We start from the raw sequence: 14095 nt of genomic DNA on the forward strand, positions 1-14095 counted from the left end.
CAAGCCAATGGAGACCCTTTCTTCATTTGTGGCAGGCCTTTCAGTACCTTGCCTTCTGTTTTTGTTATTTCAGAATTTAATAAATACCTCTGGAGCACTTGTATGTATGACATAGTATTTTCATTGTATCACAAATATTTTTAAATTGTGTGTGTGTGTGTGTGTGTGTGTGTGTGTGTGTGTGTGTAGGTCAGAAGACACGTTGGTAGAGTTGGTGATCAGTAGGATCCAGGGATTGAACTCAGGTCACCATGATAGACAGCAAATATCTTTACCAGCTGAGCCATCTTGCCAACTAGCATTACAGATATTAACTATTCGACCCATATAGTGATTCCAAAGCAATGGCTTCCTTCCATCACTCTCATTTTATAGATGGGGAATTGAAATAAACAGAGCTTAAACAAACAGCCCCAAGTGTCAGAGAGGAAGTGGCAGGACTAGGATTTGAACTCTGGTAGCCTGCCCAGGGAACCCCTGACTCGCTGGTAGGACACATTTTGTCTCTGACTTTCTCACCCTGTAGTTTATAGGTCCGATAACAGTCCCTCATAATCCTGAAGGCACTGGCTCTACCCTGCTGCCTTCACTGTCTTTGAAAGGATGTGATCCTATGGAACTTTTCTGTATCTCAAATGTTCCCCACTCACCTAGGAACAGGACCATCTCATGCTTTCATCAGCTCACTTTCTAGAGGTAAAAGTGGGTGGTGGCCCAGTGTCCTGTGCTCTTCCTCCTCCCTGTGAAACGAGGGGAAATTGATTAAGCTCACGACCCCCCACATGCGGTCTCATTGAGGGTGATCAGACAAGTTTAAACAAAGATTGTATTTGATCGCATAGAACTATTGCTGTTTTAAAACTTCTGGACTCTTTAATGTTTAGTTTGATTCATGTATGCTTCTTAAGACAAATTAAAGTATGCTCAACCAAGTACTTTTAGAACATGAAAAGATTTAAATTAATCCAGCAACAGTCCAAAAAAAATGATTAAATAATTAATCTCGGAAAATAATTCCCTGTTCCATCCCAAACCTTTCTTCTTATGACTAGGTTTTTCTTATTGGCCTTGTCGCCAAAGAACAAGTAAAGAGAATTTTGGCTGACTGCCAGTTAATTAAAGACTTGGCTCAAGGTTTTGGACACAAAATCACATTGTAATCCTCATTTTCTGTTTTGACTTTTTACACAGTTTAAGTAGATAAGATAATTGCCACATATTCCTTCAGTGTTTGTCATTGTTTGCTGGATAGAAAAAGCATGAACTTAAATCTAGCATTTAAAGAAATGTATTTGGATACTTTGACGTTCTTTCCTGCTTCGATCCAAGTAGTCCTGGTTGTGAACAATATGTGAACAAGGGAAATCTATTATTTATTGGAATTCTGAAGTTGAATCTCTATGAATATGTATCTGAGAGCCCTCAGCCCAAAAAGCAAGTCATTCGTACATACATAACAAAAAAGAAAAAAATATCATATGACACTGTCTCACATTACTCATATTTTTAAGAAAAAACAATAAGGTAGAAGAAACCATAAAGTTCCCGTTTCCCCATTTGGTTTCACAGACACTAAGTGTTTCTTTTACTGTGCAGCATCAAGAATAGCAACTTAATACAATCAGCATGTGGGACGGTGAGCTGGTGTCGAAAGGGCTTGTGCTAACGAGGTCCAAGTCAGGAATCAAATGCTCATGGGATCTAATTAGCTTCACACAGGAAGAAGCTCCAAGCTTCATCAAAGATGCATCCCAGATAGATCTGTAAATAGCCAGGGCCCTAACATGCCCACAGCCTTCTGTCTGTTCATCCTCTTCCCCTAGCCAGGCGCCCACACTGAGCCCATGATGAGAGGCAGACAGTGTTAAGAGCTAATACCATCCAACTCACCCTTCTGATCAGTACTTCCTGTTTCCTACCACAAACCTGATGATATAGTCTGATGGCCTCTTCTAAACATGCATCCGCATGCACAAGAAAAACACCAGCTTTGGTCTCCACTCGGGCTATGCCAGCCTGTCTGATACTATGCCTAGTCCCAGTATGTCTCACTCCTATATAACACCACCCATGATCCCTCAATGTGCATGAATTTTTCCCAAATACCAATGGCATTTACCTGTTAACTATTGTCTCTGAATACGTATCTCGTTGTCATAATGATGATGTCATTTGGCTGTACATATTCTGGTCTGACCTTCTCTTACCCTCCTCCTGATCCAGGACTCAATTTAGGTGTGAGTCAACAAGATTCTGACTGAAGCATCAAAGAGAAGCTAAATAGATCAAGTAACTGACTACTGTCACCACACCACAGCCACCACAGAGAACATTTCAAAGCATGGAGCACCACCATTGTCTCAATAGTTTCTTAAAAACAAAGAAGGTGACATCATCATCCCACAGAATCAGAACAGTATAAGTAACTTCAGTGTCTTCTACCACTCTCAGTTCATAAAATATTTGTTAGTAATACGTTTTATGACAAATAATTTGGGAACTTATTAATAACTCCCTGACCACCACGGTTTGATAAAAGAGCAGTGGAAGAGAAGTCACTATTTAAGGATTAGAGACAATTGTTTTCTATAAAAAAAAATAACAAGTTTATAATTAAGATACTTAGGAAAGAAACACTTATCATTCTAAGTATTTCCTAATTTAGGGTATTTGCATTTGGGACCTAAATTTATTTCAACCCCTTAGATACAAACAGTTCCCACGAGGATAGATACTGTCCATTAAAGAGTGCCATTATTATAGAAAGAATTCTTGATTCTCGTGAGCTTCACCAACAGCCATTCTGAACTTGGCTTGACTGTTAAGTTGACTTAGCACCTACAAAAGCTGTAATATTGTCATAAATTCTAAATTTATATTATCAATATTAATGAATTGTGAGATATGACTGTTTTTACATAAAATTCACCACTGAAGTTAACCATGGTTTCTAGCCACTTCTACTCAACCATGAGTTGGGCTGATAAATTACCACAAAGTGAGATAGGTGGTTTAAAAGTCTGTGTGAAAGAACCACAATGAAGCCCACTGCTTTTGTATGCTATCTTTTTAAAATATCAACTAACAAAAAAAGACTGCGTTGCTTATTTTTCTGCTTACAACATTGGATATTTTGTGGCAAGGCCATTGGTAGGGTACGCTACAAATGCCTCAGTATGAGGACCCTGTTATTTTCAATGCTGTATGGGACACATCCAACACACAACACACAACCTAGAACCTAGTGCACACTCGAGGCTCTTGAGCCAGCCAAAACAAATGAAAGCATAATAATACATTTTAAACATCTCCCTGTGTCTGAACCACAGTACTGTGTGTCTCTACTCACAACAATGTTCTCAGAATAGAGAACTAGAGAACTAGAGATGTCGCAAACGATAGAGATGACAGGTGCTCTATTGGCTTTCCCTCTAAGCAACTGTGCTGTTCATTATTGTTTTTTTAACAAAATCATATAAATATCAACAACCAGAATTGCTGGTCTTCTCTCTTCATGTTTACCTATCATCATGTGTTTCACTGGAGGCTAAGCAGGAATGAGAGGAACTGTGTTCCTAGCTAGATTCACAGAACACATGTCCTGGCACTGATCTATCTCAACTGCCTGGCCATTCTTACTAGGATAATACTGAGTAAGTGAATGCACACTGCTCTTTGTGGTTAATATAGACATGAAGGGCTGGAGAGATGGCTCGGCAGTTAGGAACACTTGCTGTTTTTACAGAGAACTAGAGTTCAGTTCCCAGCATCTACATCAGGTGGATGTTGAATCCACACTGAACTCTCAACCACCTGTAACTCCAGCTTCAGGGAGTCTGACACCTACTTCTGGTCATCTACACACATACATATACACACATGCACACACACGCATATACACACATGCACACACATGCACGCACACACACATACACTTGTGGATGAGCAAAATTTCAAAAAGAAAGATGATCACATAGACTACAGTGGAAAGTACTACTACTTTTACATATTTACATATATGTGTCTATTGACAGAGTTCAGGACCTTTCAACCAAGACTTCCAATACTATAAACAAATAGCGTTGAGTTTAAGTGTGCAGACACATGGCTAGTTCTCTGTTATTTGTCAAGGCAATGTGATGGAAGGCTCATAAATGACTAATAGGAGATGAATTACCAACCCAATTTGTCTATATGATGGGTTGTTTTGCAGCCAGAACCCTTCAGAGCATAAGAAAGTGCTCACAGTACTTTTTTCTTTCCTCTACAGTTTGCGGGGGGGGGGGGGGTCGGGGAAGTAAGAAACAAAATTGAATATTTGATAAATTCCCAAATAGTAAAATAGAGTTGATGGTTTCTGGCTTGGGAATTGCATGTGTTGTTCCTTTTCTTTCCCCTTTCATAAATTTCAAGTTCTTTGCAATGAATACTGGGGAAGCTGTTTAAAGGAAGGCCTCCTCTTATGGTTCTTCATCTCACAGCTACTGCATCAGCCTGACGACCCAAGAATTGAGTGTAAAGCTCATTCCCTGTCCTCTTAGCATCTGCTTATAGCTACACCAGGAAGGCCTGGCTTTTATCTTCTTTTGGAACCTCGAGTGCAGGATTTCAGAAGTCTCTAGCAATAGCATATTACCCCCACAACCTTATTAATGTATACAAGATAAAAATTACATGTATTTATGTGTACCATGTCACACACACACACATGTATATGTGTGTGTATATATATAATATGTGTGTATATACATATATACACATATACACACACATCATGTACACACACACATATATATGTATATATACATATATACGTATATATACATGTATATATATATATATACGTATATATATACATGTATATATACACATATAGTGAAGTGAATAGTTAGTGGGTTTTGTGGTGAAAACATTTAAGATCTTCTTCAACCTGGCTGTGGTACTGCTGTATTCTATAAAATGAGTCTATAAAAATGAGATCATTTCTCAAAAAGATTCTGCTTTAAGCATACATATTAAGTAAAGGCACCACAGTATACAACACATTTCCAAAGCTTGCTTATCCTAACTGAAACCTTTCTTTGCTTACATCCAATTGTCCCCACACCAAACCCCATAGCTGCTGCTGATCCACACTGTCTGCTCTGCAACTCTGAGTTGTGCCTATTCATATATAAGACCCAGATACCCATGCAGGACATGTCTTCTCATGTGCTTGACATATGTACAGAATATGTATGGGCTGCATATACAGAGCCATGGCATATTTTCTTTAACCGCTAGTGCATCCGTGGCTATCTGTTGATTCTGAAGTTTGCTGTTACAGATAGACACAGTAAGTGGGTTCATCTCTTCCACACAGAGACCTCATTTCCAGAAGCAGAATTGTCAGGTCGTGTCATAGATCTTTTTGTAATTCTTAGAGGACTCCTCTTTCCATGATAGGTATACTAATTTGCATCCTACCAACAGAGTACAAGGATTTCCCTTTTTAACACCCTCAGCAGCACTGGCTATCATTCCTCTTTTTGAGAAAACCATTTTAATAATGTAAGGTACTGCTGAGTGTTTTTATATATGGACTTTTGTGTCTTTTTTGTAATGTCTATTCAGGCCCTCCATAGCTTATATTTAAAGTCTTGTTTATTTGTTCTTGCTTCTGAGTTGCTAAGTGAGTGCCTTGTATGTTTGGTTGTTGACCTGTAGCCGTGGTATTCTCCTGTCCTTGCAGCAACCCCGATCTCCGCAGGACAGAGCCTGTCCTAGAGAGTTCCTTGCAGCGGACCAGCAGTGGCAGTTCCTCCAGCTCCAGCACTCCCAGCTCCCAGCCCAGCTCCCAAGGAGGCTCTCAGCCTGGGTCACAAGCAGGATCTAGTGAACGAACCAGAGTTCGGGGTAAAGTATTCTCTTCCCACTTTCATTCTATTACACCTGGGAGGAAAGCCAGAGACAGAAAGAAGGTCACTTCCTGACTCTGGCAGTGGGGTGACCACTGTTAGATGATACTGAAAATTATCTGGTTGTGCATGTTTGTGTCTCCTGAGGAACTGAACTACCATCCCTAATTGTGCATGTGACATCAGAGTGTGAGTACCAATCCTGTATACCTACCTAAAATTTCAATTTCCAGTGTATCCCAGACAGATCTCCATCTAGTGGTCTTACTACAAATTATCTGTGACTACAAAATATTGAGAACCTTCCAGTTTCCCAAATGTTCATTTCTGTTTGATCCCTCATTTTCAGTCTCATGTGCCCCATTGTCTTGTTCCCATGGTACCAGACATCCCTTCTGGGATCCTAATATGCTTTATAATCTTGGGTATTTCTCAACCATTATAAAATAAATACACAAGAGAAAAGGAAATACCTTAAAGACACATGTTTTACTCTTCTGGCTGTTCCTACTAGATAAGTAAAATAGCCTCGTATTTAATTCAAAGCATTCTGCATCGCTTAGTTTTCAGTAATGAAAAAAAAAAAAAACATGGAAAGACTATAGTATAATTAATACCTAGCAAAACACTGTTCTAACAAGTTGAAATTCACTCTTCCTGAGTCATCTTCTTCAGAAGATAAATTTGCGCACAAATAATTAATTCTAGGCCTTCCGAAGTACAATTTGATAAATATTAATATGCTGATAAGTCAATCTTCCTCAAGAAAACCACTAGTTAGTTCCTTCATGGCCACTTGAGTAGACACAACCACAATTTACCTCCTCTATTAATCGTTTAATAGATTTTTTTAATAGAATCATTTCAGTTAAGTAAAACCTCTGTATATGCAACTTTCTTAAGCTTGAAATCTAGCATCTGGCACCCATAACTGGGCATTGAGACTAAGATTGTCCCACAGCTGACTTGCCGTTCCTGACATGGGTGGCCCGTCCCTGAGTCCTGTGTGTCTCCTGGGCACTGATCCAGACAACTGCTATTCCATTAACATTTTTAATGTTCACTGGATTTTTTTTTTTTTTTGTAAGGATGGTCAGAGTTACCCACACCACTTTAATTCTCTGAACTAGCTCAGGCTTAATTCTTACATTCTTTCCTTCATTCCCTACTTCTGATTACAAGCCATCCCTGCCTGGGAATTCAAAAGCAAACAAGAAACTGTCAGCCTTCCTACTGCTCTACCTATGCCATAAGTAGCACAGCAGCTCTTGCTCTGAGGCTGCAGGCAGCCTCCCCCATCCCTACTCTACACCTCTATTCTCCGGCACCTCAGCAGCAGCACCTCCCTGATCCCGCATCATTCTTTCTTCCTTACAGGTCTCAAATCCCTTCTCAGATCTCCTTTTAAGACCCATGCCATCAAATAAAACTCTTTTTTATTCTTCATAAACTTCAATCAGAATAGCCTATTCTGATGAATAGATGATAAAAGAAGAAAACAAGCCTAGAATTTTAATTTAGAAGCTCATTTGAAATAATGATTAAGAGGCCATTCAAAATTCAGAAGGATTCCCAACTAAAGCCATTGCATCACTGTTACCTTGAGCTTGGTGCATCATCCTTCTAGTCTATACTCACCTGGAGAATAATAAAATGGTGCCATAGCACTGGGTTGGAGCAAGGATGAATGGCAGTAGTTGACAGAGAAAGCATATGGTCCTGTGCCTAAGACACAGTAAGCTCTTGGTAAATGGTGGTGACTGTCTGCAGTGCTTGCTGCAGATTCTCATTTTTACTGTTGACATCTAGGTTTCAGGCCTACCTTGTCTGCCTTTGTTTTCTGAGCATTTATTGTTATCCCATGGACATGAATGGGTTTGCCCCATGAGTACGCTTTCCCTAGTCATTCACTCAGAATGCCAGACAGGCTTTTCTAATGACCAAGTCCTTTGTCTCTCCTCTAGCCAATAGTAAGTCAGAAGGATCGCCCGTGCTCCCCCATGAGCCTTCCAAGGTGAAACCAGAAGAATCCAGAGACATCACTCGACCCAGTCGGCCAGCTGTGAGTGTTTTTCTTTCTAAGGCTTTGGAACACTTTACCTAGGGATCCCAAGATGATGTAGATAGGGTTGCCTTCATGACTCATAGCAAAAACTAAGGGATGAATATGAGCACTGTGTGCTAGAAGAAAGTCATTCATGATGATGAAAGAACAGAGTGGCTCTTAGGCTGCTTCCTCTGATCTGGGGGCTTTTGTTGATCATCAACATTCTAGTAAAAAAGAAAAAAAAGAAAGAAATTAGCTCACACCATCCCACAATATTTGCTCATCACTCTTTGACCAAAAAAAAAAAAAAAAAAAATGTTAAAAGTAGCAGTTCAAAATGTTGGGCTCTTTCTGTGAGTTGTTTCAACCAGTTTCCATGCTGGATTTCATGTGAAATCCAGCATGGATATCATTACAGTCTTCTGCTACTTGTCATGCCTTATGGACTATCTTTTGGTATTATATTACCAAAATGTAATATGCATGGTGTGACACAGAGCCTGGTAACTTGATGTCCAGCTTCATTGCTGGAAAATGAAAGACCCAAGTGTATAAACTGAGGGGTTTAGCATCAGATGTATGAACCAAGGACAGGAAAGCTCCAAGGTATGGTTGAGGGGAAGGTTTTTATTGTAGCTATGAAGGAGAAAATTGTCAGAGGCATCTGGAAGAGTCCAAACAGGGAAAGAAAGCAATGATGGCCAGAAGACTGGACTAGGTCATGAAAGGAGGGCAAAGGAGAGAGAGGAAGACAAATGCAGTTCTGGCAAAGGAGACCAAGAGAGGAGAGAGAGGGGAAGACAAAGGAGGACATAGCTGAAAAGGCAGGGTTATGTGGGAATGAGAAGCTAGGGAAGAGAAGTCCATGAGTTGGAGCAGTTTAGGATAGCCACAGGTACTTGTGTGACTGAGGGAGCCTGGAGGCCAACATGCCCTTCGGTATGTTATCAGACACCATAGATAGCCATTTGGCCCTTCTGACAGTGATAAGGAAATGGTTACTTTGGTAGGGGTGCAAAAGTTTGAGGATGTGGAATTTCCTTTGGGCCTGACACCAAGCTTTAAAGAAAGAATGGATCTGGGATAAGAATATAGTTCAGTTGGTTAAGTGCTCTTTCTGCACACCTGGAGCCCTGGATTCTATCCCCAGTACCACATAACACAGGCATGATGTTCTATACCCGAAGTTCAAAGTCATCATTGGCTGAATAATAAGTTCAAAGCCAGCCTAGGATACATGAAACATTGTCTCAAATAAATAGATGATAGATAAGTTGGATAGATAGATGATAGATAGATAGATAGATAGATAGATAGATAGATAGATAGATAGATGAAAGAAAGAAATTAAAAGGAAAGGGGAAAGAAGAGAAAGGAGACAAAAGGAGAGGAGAGGGGAGGGGAAGGAAGGGGAGGGGAGGGGAGGGGAGGGGAGGGGAGGGGAGGGGAGGGGAGGGGAGGGGAGGGGAGGGGAGGGGAGGGGAGGGGAGGGGAGAGGAGAGGAGAGGAGAGGAGAGGAGAGGAGAGGAGAGGAGAGGAGAGGAGAGGAGAGGAGAGGAGAGGAGAGGAGAGGAGAGGAGAGGAGAGGAAATAACATGCTGGCTGAAAGTAGAAACTTAATTTGGATGTTCTTAGATGCTGTCCTGTGAATGAATGCCTCTCATTTACTAGTTTTTGCATCTTAAAGTAAAAATGCTGAGCAATAACAAAGGGGATTTGCATTGTTCTGACCTGAGCTTTTCTTTGCCTGTCTGTTTGTATCAGTTTTCTAATAACAATGCCAATTTTGTGTCTTACCTGCTTCTTCTCTTCTGGCTTTTCCCTGACTGTGGATTCTTCTGAATTGGGTTCTTCTTGCCACAGAGCTATAAGAAAGCTATAGATGAGGTTAGTACTGCCTTTTCTTGGTCATGCTTTCATAAGATGTGAATATTGAGTCTATTTCCTGATGTTGACATTCAGAAAGGAAGCCAGTGGGATCATGGGAAAAGTCCTCTTATACATACCCTTGTTTGGGGGAGGAGCACTCCTTCAAAAGACTCCAACCTGAGACCCTCAGACCTACCCATAAATAAGCAATAATATTGCTTTCTCAGTGTCTCAACTGGGCAAACAATAGGTATCAGTGGTTTCTCCTTCCAGTACCTTCTAATAACAAACCTGTATTTTCCAGCCTTGCTAGGAGATTGCCCACAGCAGTTTTACTAACAACACAAAGAGACATAATTCTAGTACATCCCAAATTTATAGTGTGTAATTTGTGAACAAGGAGATACTGGGTATTGTTAGATTAATTTTGTGGGACATTAACAACACCATAAGCAGCAACACCAACCTTAGCTAATGAATCTGGGTGAGTTAAGTGATCTATTTCCTTATCTGTGGAGACATTTGCCATTAGAAAAATAGATGGCCATGTCCCTTGTAGATAGCTTGCTGAGAAGGAAGACTGGCCCACTGCTGTTTGTCAGACCTGCATGAATGCAGCACAGTGCAATGGTTCTGAACAAGCAGACCTCGCAAGGGTCCCAGATGCATGGAACGGGAGGCTCACTGTTACGGCTTTGAGGCTGGAGCTCTGCAAAGTATATTTTTGTGAAATTTTATGGAAAAAGCACTGGCTTCAGGGAATAGCAAGCTACACATGAAGCTTGGCCCCCTTCAATGAATGCTGGCTGAGATGTGTCTTATAATCTCAGTAATATGTACAGTGGGACTAAATCTCATAATCTGTAAAATGGGAACAGAGGTAATGCCCTCCATTACCTACAGGATAGTTCAGGGTCTTAATGTCCTGTGTGCAAAGCATTGTTTAAAGTGAAGAGTGCTCTCGAAGCCACTGTGACTGTTCAGAGCTGGAGGCACAGTACTAGTTTTGCAAGTAGAGTAACGTGATTCTCTGAAGCTGGTTCTCGACACAGCTGTGACGACCACACCATTCACAGTGAGTCAGAAAGTCACTCTCCTGGTTAAGGCGTTGCTTTTTATAAAGTAATGCTACTCCACAGGTCTACAGCACAGGGACTGGTTATAACCACTCTGCTCCATGGTTTTGCTTTTCCCTACAGTAGTAACAAGGATAGAGGGACTGTCACAACTTTGTATCGGTTGCCCTGAGAGGAAAAGAGAGAAAATTTTCTGGTGCTGGATACCACAGCTGCCAGTTAAGTAGGATTCGTATGAACAACTTAAGGGCTTGCACAAGTCCAGAAGTTAGCATGGAGGTGGCTGTCATGAGGAAAGACTCTCCCAGGTTTCCTCTGGTAACCCTGCGTGTTCCAGGCTTTTTGAAAATCACTTCATTTATTTTGATGTGTTCTACCACAATCTGATAGAGATGAAGGGGGCAACTTCATGCCCAGACCTTCTGGGGCTATAGATCAGAGCAAATGCCCTCAGTGAACTGACATCCCTGGCCATTGCCTAGCACTGATGTGGACCACTGAAACGTAGGATGATGGTCCTGTTGGTTCTTAGGTGTGGTTGCTACCCATCTTTCACTTAGGAGCTATTCAGCAAATCTGAGCTGGGCTTTAGTTGTTGGCCTTGCTAAGTGGGAGGCAACACTGCTGGCAACTGTGGTACATAAAAGGGGTGGAGCTAAACACCCTCCAGTTCCTTAAAGGGGCGGAGCTAAACATCCGCACAGGGGAATTCCTCACAATAAAACATCTCTGGCCTCAAATGGTAAGGGTGCTGGGTTGGGAAATCATGACCTCAGTTTTAGCTTCCCATCTCCTTCTGTAACTGTTTTCCTACTTGGATGAGCCAGAATGAAATGAAAAAAAAAAAAAAAAAAGTCTTTAAACACCTTTTTAAAACTTATTTCTTATTATTGCTAATTTAGTAGTTTAATTTTTTTCATAGCAGTAAATCTCAAAGGTTAGCTGTTAATTTGGCATGACTTCCCAGCGCACTGTGAAATTTCACAAAGCTGCAGTTAGTTAATAAAACTTTTAAAAACAAAACCTTTTACTGTCCCATAACTGAATATGTGTCCTGAAGTCTATGTGCAGAAGCAAACCTTAGCAGTATGGTTAGTTTTGGAGTTTTTTGGTTTGTTTGTTTTCAGTTTTGTTTCGTTTTGTTTTAAATCGGGTATAAAAAATAAGAATAAAACTGACAATTTCTAAAAGTCATCCATAGATAAGTTGAAACTTAAGTAATAATTAATAATCTGGGCTCTTTTCCCTCGGCTGAGTCCATCCGTGCTGAGACACAGCAGCACCATATTTCTGTAGCTTTCCTAAAAAGGGGTAAATGCAACACAAAAAACAAAGACCGGATTAAAATTCTTTAACAATATAATGGCTCAATAAGTTGAAGAAAAATTTAAATTGGTTATATCATTTTTTTAAATGAAGATATTTTGATGCAAGACCTATGTGACTGTCAGACGAAACAAGTTTATCAGGACAAAAAGTTAAGGTATGGAGAAGCTGAGAAATGCCACATCCAAAACACCTTTAGAGGTGAGCCTCCTACACCTTCACAATGGCACTGTAGAAAAGGATTTTTTTTAAGCACAGTATTATGCCATATTTCATTTTTAGTGAATGTGTCCTCAAATATTTTCATGCTAAATAGCATTTTTATCTCCCTCCCCTACCCCCGCCTTTTAATACTTTTTAGCTTCAGGCTTGAGACAACCAAGCAATGAATTACCATAAAGGGCTCATTATATAGAGGAAATTGGAATTGTCAGAGGATAAAGTTTCTGAAAAGGATCTGAGTCCAGTAGTGGCAATATTGCATCATGTCTATTTTCTGCAACGTTGATATCACCCATTTTACTTGTAATGAACAGACAAAAACCCAAACTTCAGCTGGCCACAGAGGCCGCTGGCAATGGGAGATTAATTTTCTTTGGGGGATCATGTTTGATCACTCATGACTGCTATCTTGAAATGTTCATCAGTGTACCACTCTCCACACTGCTACCAATTAAACTGAAAATAGATTTGCAATTATTTTTAATGTTTCAGGAAAGAGCTTTTTAATAACACAGAAATAAAAAAATTCTGATTAAAACCAAAATTATAAAGCAGGTCATAATTTTAAAGTGTTGCTAAATACAGTATTTATGGAAATGTAGATCATTTTAACAAGTGAAACTTTCATGAAGTTATTGGGTAATGGACTTAACTAAATAATTCTAAATAGATTGGATCTTTCTGTTTAATTTCTCTCTTATCTTGTTCTGCAATGTTAGAGATATGGTAGCCAAGCCCCAGGGGGAATGTGTCAGTATTTTAAATAAGTCATAGTAGTATATTTTACTCAGACTTTTTGACAATAGAAACAAACTCCTTTAAACCATATTCTCTCTTTAAATTATAATAAAATATAGCTTTTAATAATAAGTAACATTTTAAATATTATTTATATTATTTGATGGTAATACTTTATAAAAATCAAAATATGCAATAAATGTGTCTAATCTGTCCTTTTTGCTAGTTTGGAAGCTCACTGTGTCCTCTTGCTTTCAGAGTCTTGACAAATGTGTCAACAGTTCGTCCCCATAGTGCCCATCTAGCCTGTTCTCCATACGCTTTTCGTCTGATAAAGATAAATGTATCAGTAGCAATCAAGAGGAGATGTGCAGAAGGCTAAACCCAGATACTAGCCTTTCTTGGTTTGGGTGCATTGCCTAAGAAACTAGAAGTATGTATATTTGCATAAAATCCTACGTGTGCGAGGAGGCTCTCCCTCTCATAGTATGTTGTCTCTAAACACTGTTAAGCCTTTTGGAACCCATCCTAGATTCACTTTCACAGATGGCGGAGACTGGAGTTGTGGTTAGAGGGAGTGTGCATGTACGGGAAAGTCCCAGTAAGTGCATTCAGAAGTAGAACACACAGTCGGGACCTCTAGAAACTTGCCCTTCATGGGGCCTTAAGTCAGGTGGCTTCAGGACATTACTGCTTTCTGTTCAAGACATGAAAATAAAATGATATGACTCTGACACATTCAGTTGACAGCTTGAATTCCCTAGATATTAGTGATACACCAGGGTGATTGTTCCCTGAGTGTTAACCAAAGCAATGGTGACTGACATGCAGCCACAGTGCAGGAACTACAGGGCCTGTGGCTGCCTCAAAATTGTAATTATCATTAACTATGCATGTTTACCATAAGTTTTCTTCTGATT

General features: G+C 40.1%; 1 protein-coding gene across 4 annotated transcripts in view; it reads left to right on the plus strand.

Annotated features, from left to right (window-relative positions):
- Tnik (TRAF2 and NCK interacting kinase) overlaps positions 1–14095 on the plus strand; it is a 399376-nt gene that overhangs the window by 343783 nt on the left and 41498 nt on the right. For 2 of the 4 annotated variants that reach the window (XM_034499581.2, XM_076932211.1), the window contains 3 exons: positions 5732–5895; positions 7862–7959; positions 9808–9831. In XM_034499581.2, the coding sequence (XP_034355472.1) occupies positions 5732–5895; positions 7862–7959; positions 9808–9831 (286 nt within the window). The remainder of the gene's footprint in view (positions 1–5731; positions 5896–7861; positions 7960–9807; positions 9832–14095) is intronic. The other 2 variants (XM_034499583.2, XM_034499582.2) reach the window with 1 other exon arrangement.

This window comes from Arvicanthis niloticus, chromosome 4 (genome assembly GCF_011762505.2).
Source record: "Arvicanthis niloticus isolate mArvNil1 chromosome 4, mArvNil1.pat.X, whole genome shotgun sequence".
Taxonomy (NCBI): domain Eukaryota; kingdom Metazoa; phylum Chordata; class Mammalia; order Rodentia; family Muridae; genus Arvicanthis; species Arvicanthis niloticus.